The 6,480-nt window shown below is 42.2% G+C and overlaps 1 protein-coding gene across 5 annotated transcripts in view; it reads right to left on the minus strand.

Moving 5' to 3' along the window:
* Positions 1–4,053: 4,053 nt before the first annotated feature.
* The window catches only part of ABCC11 (ATP binding cassette subfamily C member 11), a 74,528-nt gene continuing 72,101 nt past the window's right edge, over positions 4,054–6,480 (minus strand). For all 5 annotated transcript variants that reach the window (XM_040497947.1, XM_040497948.1, XM_040497945.1 and 2 more), the window contains 2 exons: positions 4,661–4,825; positions 4,054–4,533 (listed from right to left, as the gene is read on the minus strand). In XM_040497947.1, the coding sequence (XP_040353881.1) occupies positions 4,441–4,533; positions 4,661–4,825 (258 nt within the window). In that variant the 3' untranslated portion in view covers positions 4,054–4,440. The remainder of the gene's footprint in view (positions 4,534–4,660; positions 4,826–6,480) is intronic.

A 6,480-nucleotide genomic window follows, 5' to 3' on the forward strand; every position in this document is an offset into this window, starting at 1 on the left:
AGTGCCCTCCTCAATGCCCATCACCTATTTTCCCTCTCCCCCACCCCCATCCACCTTCAGTTTGTTCTCTGTTTTTAAGAATCTCTTGTGGTTTGCTTCTCTCCCTCTCTGTATCTATTTCTCCCCCTCCCTTCCCCCATGGACTTCTGTTAAGTTTCTCAAGATCCACATATGAGTGAAAACATATGATATCTGTCTTTCTCTGGTTGACTTATTTCACTGAGCATAATACCTTCCAGTTCCATCTATGTTGTTGCAAATGGCAGGATTTCATTCTTTCTCATTGCCAAGTACTATTCCACTGTATATATAAGCCACATCTTCTTTATCCATTCATGAGTCGATGGGCATTTAGGCTCTCTCCAAGATTTGGCTGCTATAAACATTGGGGTACATGTGCCCCTATGCATCAGCACTCTTGTATCCCTTGGGTAAATTCCTAGTAGTGCTATTGCTGGGTTGTAAGATAGTTCTATTTTTAATTTTTTGGGGAGCTCCACACTGTTTTCCACAGCAGCTGCACCAGTTTGCATTCCCACCAACAGTAGAGGAGGGTTCCCGTCTCTCCACATCCTCGCCAGCATCTGTAGTTTCCTAAGTTGTTCATTTTAGCCACTCTGACCAGTGTGAGGTGGTATCTCAGTGTGGCTTTGATTTGTATTTCCCTGATGATGAGTGATGTTGAGCATCTTTTCATGTGTCTGTTGGCCATCTGGATGTCTTCTTTGGAAAAGGGTCTATTCATGTCTTTTGCCTATTTCTTCACTGGATTATTTGTGTTTTGGATGTTGAGGTTAGTAAGTTCTTTATAAATCTTGGATACTAACACTTTATCCAATATGTCATTTGCAAATATCTGTCCCCATTCTGTTGGTTGCCTTTCAGTCTTGTTGATTGTTTCCTTTGCAGTACAGAAGTTTTTATCTTGATGAGGTCCCAATAGTTCATTTTTGCTTTTAATTACCTTGCCTTTGGAGATGTGTTGAGCAAGAAATTGCTGCAGCTGAGGTCAAACAGGTTGTTGCCCAATTTCTCCTCTAGGGTTTTGATGGTTTCCCATCTCACATTTAGGTCTTTCAACCATTTTGAGTTTATTGTTGTGTATGGTGCAAGGAAGTGGTCTAGTTTCATTCTTCCGCATATTGCTGTCCAGTTCTCCCAGCACTATTTGCTAAAGAGACTGTCTTTTTTCCATTGGATACTCTTTCCTGTTTTGTCAAAGATTAGTTAGCCATACATTTGTGGGTCCAATTCTGAGTTCTCTATTCTATTCCATTGGTCTATGTGTCTGTTTTGTGCCAGTACCATACTGTCTTAATGACTACAGCTTTGCAGTAGAGGCTAATGTCTGGGATTATGATGCCTCCTGCTTTGGTTTTCTTCTTCAATATTTTTTTGGGTTTTTGGGGTCTTTGTGGTTCCATACAAATTTTAGGATTGTTTGTTCTAGTTTTGAGAAGAATGCCAGTACAATTTTGATTGGGATTGCATTGAATGTGTAGATTGCTTTGGGTAGTATTGACATTTTGACAATATTTATTCTTCCAATCCATGAGCATGGAATGTTTTTCAATTTCTTTGTGTCTTCTTCAATTTCCTTCATAAGTTTTCTATAATTCTCAGCATACAGATCTTTTACATCTTTGGTTAGGTTTGTTCTTAGGTATTTTATGGTTCTTGGTGCAATTGTAAATGGGATCAGTTTCTTTATTTCTCTTTCTGTTGCATCATTATTGGTGTATAAAAATGCAACGAATTTCTGTACATTGATTTTGTACCCTGACTTTGCTGAATTCATGTATCAGTTCTAGCAGTAACAAAGTCATATACTTAACCACTCAGCTTAGAAAATAAAATATTACCAATATTGTTAAAATACACATATAATTTTTTGAAAAGCTCTGTTTTATTGCTGCTTTGAGCCAGTGGTTCTCAAGTTTTACAGCACGTTAAATTCCTAAAGCTTTACAAATCCCCAGTCTCGGTCTCCATTCTAAATCAATGAATCAAAACCTCAATTGGACATCAGTGCTTTAAAGATTCCTTAGGTCATTCCAATGTTCAGCCAAGGTTGAGAACCATTCCAGGAAGAGAGGCTGTTTCAGGGGAAGGTAAGATGGGGCCCTGAAGACAGAGTGGAAATGGGCTCTTGCTTCTGTGCTCTACCTCAGGGGTACACACTTCCCCTGGTGGACTTCAGTAGATCTATATCTGAAACCTGCAGTCTCTCCTCTCATTTTTGGGAAGAGTCTGCCATCTGCTGGCTAACTTGAGGAAAATATGGTTGCTAAATCTGGTGTTAGGGAAGTAGCATGGCAGAGTGGCACTCAGGTTATGGAGTTCCCTCTCACAAGTGGCGCATGCAGTTGTCACATAGCAGATCTGGGAGGGGGCAGAGCAGGGTAAATAGAGTCACTTTCAACTTGCAGATGAGCAGCTCTGTGACCCCAGCACTGCAATGGAGAGGAGCAAGAGGGGCTCCCAGGCACTCTTCAGAGCCTAAGAAGATAAAGGCAAGGGCAGAGGAGAAAGGGATAAACTGGGCAAAGGGATTTTTAAGAGAGAAAAGACACTTACCTGGGAATGGCCTTAAAAAGAGAAGCAGGGGCGACCTAAAAACCCCAGGAAGGGAATAGAAGGCGATGCATATGTGTCACTAACTCTGGGACTCAAGCTTTGTCCTCTGGTCCAAAGATTGCATCACCTTGTCACAGTTCTTTCTCATGGGGATTTGTTTGCTGTTCTCTCTGCCTAGAACACTCTTCCTTGCCCCAGCAAATGTTTGTTCAGTTTTCATGTCTCAGCAAACCACAATCTTGCTTCTACCCGAAAGCCTGCTCTAATTGTGCACATCTCCTGAACCTTGTCCTTGCCTCCTGCCACTCAGTTCTGGAACCATCTGTTTACTGTTCACTCTCATAAGATTCCAAATTCCATGAGCAAAGGGACATCATTACACCCGCACTACCTACCCCAGGGCAAGAAACAGAGCAGGATATAATTGCTTACTGAGTCAACCTTTCTTTTTCTTTTTTAATGTTTATTTATTTTTGATAGAGAGACAGAGTGTGAGCAGGGGAGGGGCAGAGAGAGAGAGGTAGACACAGAATCTGAAGCAGGCTCCAGGCTCTAAGTTGTCAACACAGAGCCCAATGTGGTGCTCAAACCCACGAACTGCAAGATGATGACCTGAGCCAAAGTTGGACATTTAACCTACTGAGCCACCCAGGTGCCCCATTGAGTCAATTTTTCTTTTGACCAAATCAAACACTATAATCTGAAAACAAAAAGGAAATACTTTGAAACATTTTGCTCCCACCAATGAGCTCCTCTTAGAGGTAAGTTGAAAATAACTACCTTTGCTATTGGAGGAGTGGGGAGATAAGTAATCTTTTTTCCAGTTGGCACATGTTATAAACTAACCCTTTTTCCACCCGTTTATGCTCTAATCAGTAAATAAACATGGTAGACAACTACTATTTGGGGCCTGCCCAGCTTCTATAGCCATTTCTCCTTCATGTAGTAAGAACACCCCAAATTTATTTTGGAGAAATAACCCCCTCCATTCTCAGTCCATATGATTCAGGGCAGCTGACCCCATCCCCAGGTCCAGGTGTGGACAGGTGACTTGGGCCTGAGCAGTCACTGTATCTAGCAGCCTAGCATGTGACTTGTTCAGGATGAGCACATGGCCCGAGTCGGCCCAATGAAATTTAGCCGTGAAACTTTTCCTGGTATCATCTGGGGAAACTTCTTTCCAGGGTGCTAAGCTGGTAGGACGTGAGGCTAGTGCTGTTGGCAGCCTTGCTACCACCATGAGGAGAGAGAAGGTCAAAGAGTAAGGCCATAAAAGAAGAGTATCACTGAGAGAAGAAGAGGCAGAGTTCACAGGGCAGATGTCTTTTAGGTACTGGCTCCCAACCTAGAACTTTCTCTGGACCTTTCCATTACATTAACCAACGAAGTCCCTTTTCCAGAAGTCCGTTTGAGGGAGTCTCTCTTCCCTGCAGCTGAATGGAGTACTAGCTTAACAAAAAAGCAGAATAGACAATGTAACTTTTTCTTTTGTTGTTTTTTTTTTTTTTTTTACAAAATCAATACAGCATTTTCAATACTTTTCACACAGATCCAGAAACCATAATAAAGTTTCACATTATTATGAAATTACTCAACATATCAGTTAAAAAGAGGCACATGATGATTTGTCCACATGGTCTCAAATGGTGTGCGGGGGTTCTCAGGTCTGGGGAGCCACAGAGTGGCCTATTCCAGGTTTTGCTCCCCTCAATCTTCTTTTCTGTCCCATTACCAGCACCCTTGAGCATGTTTCAGTCCTGCTTTCAAGAGAAGTAGCCATCTCTACACAAGAAGGTCATAGACAGCAGGCCTCACAGCTGCACTTGGCTGTGCCATCAGCCTCCACGCAGTCACCGGTCCCCTTTAGCTCAGTGAAGAATTGGCTGTTGCCAACAGGGAAGCAAACACAGACCCAGGCTTCTGCTGCAGGACCTCAGGCCTGTCAAACTCTACAACCTGGGAGAGTGAGAAAGGAGGAGAAGGGAGGGACACCACTGAGCTCAGCCTTGAAGGATCCAAAGGCCTCCTTGGGGTGCTAGCCTGAGCACCCGTCCTCCCACTGCCCCAGGGACTCAAGTCTCACCTTCCCGTTGCTCATGACCAGGATGCGGTCACAATTGAGCACAGTGGTGATGCGGTGTGCAATGACCAGCACTGTGCAGCCCTGGAAGGCTTCATGGATTGTGTGCTGGATCAGGGTATCGGTTTCCACATCAATGGAGGCTGTGGCTTCATCAATAAGGATGATCTGGTGGACACAAAACAGGGGTGAAGGCAGCTTCCTCTGGCCCTGAGCCCTGGATCTAGACCTGGGTCTACCACTAATCCACTGAGTCCCTCAGGTGAAAGATGGAAAGATTTGGATTGAGTTTAAAACCAACTCTGAGCTCTAATTGTCCATTATGTTGAAGAGAATGTTAGGTCTTGACCAAGAGCTTTTTTTTTTTTTGTAACCAGAGAATTAAGTTCTTGAAAATGAAAATGTCCCAGTCACAACTTCTTGTTTTATGAACTGCCTTCCTATTTGCCTGAATTAACACAGACCGGCATTTCCCAAAGTGAGGCATATGCACACCCTCGGATGGCACATGAGATGGTGTGGCTAGTATATGGATAAACATTCTCTTTACTTTAACATTTTTATTTTATTTTATTAACTATATGCATTAGAAAAATATAACTAGCACAGAAATATGATTTCACAACTGTTACTGTATAGAATGAGGCCTTTTTTGGTTTTATTATTTTTTTTTAGAGAGAGAGCGCATGCAAGTGGGCAAGAGAGGCAGAGAGAGAGACAGAAAGAGAGAATCCTAAGCAGGCTCCCACTCATCACAGAGCTGGACACAGGGCTTGATCTCACAACCCTCAGATCATGACCTGAGTTTAAATCAAGAGTTGGGACACAACTGACTGAGCCACCCAGAAGCCCCTAGAATAAGGCTGTTTAAAAAAAAAATGGGGGGGGGGAGCATCGCAGATAAGTCAAAGGAGAGACTGTATGTAGATATGACAAAAGTCATAAAGTGATGACTCAAATTTGGGAAACAATATAGAGAAAGCAACTTTGGCACCAGTAGCCTAGTAACCATAAAATTAGAAACTAAGTAGTTAAGAAATTGCTACATGCATGTTGCAAATTCTGTCTTTCATCTCTGCTAGAAAGAGGGGAATAGTTCTTCCTGTGAAACCTTCCCCCAAGCTTCCAACCCCACTGAGCTCTGCCTGCTTTTCTTCTTAATTGTTATTTAAGTTCTAGTTAGTTAACATACAGTGCAATATTGATTTCAGGAGTAGGATTTAGTGATTCATCACTTACATACAACACTCAATGCTCATCACAAGTGCCCTCCTTAATACCTTATCCCCCATCTAGCCCATCCCCCATCCACATCCCTCCATCAGCCCTCAGTTTGTTGTCCATCATTAAGAGTCTCTTATTGTTTGTTTCCCTCTCTCTTTACCCCTCCCCTTCCCATATGTTCATCTGTTTTGTTTCTTAAATTCCACATGAGTGAGGTCATGTGGTATTTGTATTTCTCTGACTGACTTACTTCGCCTAGCATAATACACTCTAGCTCCATCTACATCATTATAAATGGCAAGATTTCATTCTTTTTGATTGCTGAGTAATATTCCAATGTATATATATATACCAAATCTTTACCCATTCATCAGTTGATGGACTTCTGGGCTCTTTTCATAGTGTGGCTATTGTTGATAAAGCTGCTATAAACATGGGATACATTTACGCTTTCAAATCTATATTTTTGTATCCTTTGGATATATGTGTAGATATGAGTACCTGTGTGTGACATAATTTGAGAAAATTTGTTCCTGACTAGCACAGGTAGTTTCCTCAAAAAGTTGAAAGTAGAACTACCTTATGATCCAGCAATTGCA

Source organism: Herpailurus yagouaroundi, unplaced genomic scaffold (genome assembly GCF_014898765.1).
Source record: "Herpailurus yagouaroundi ecotype Mexico unplaced genomic scaffold, PumYag 190, whole genome shotgun sequence".
In the NCBI taxonomy this organism is placed as follows: domain Eukaryota; kingdom Metazoa; phylum Chordata; class Mammalia; order Carnivora; family Felidae; genus Herpailurus; species Herpailurus yagouaroundi.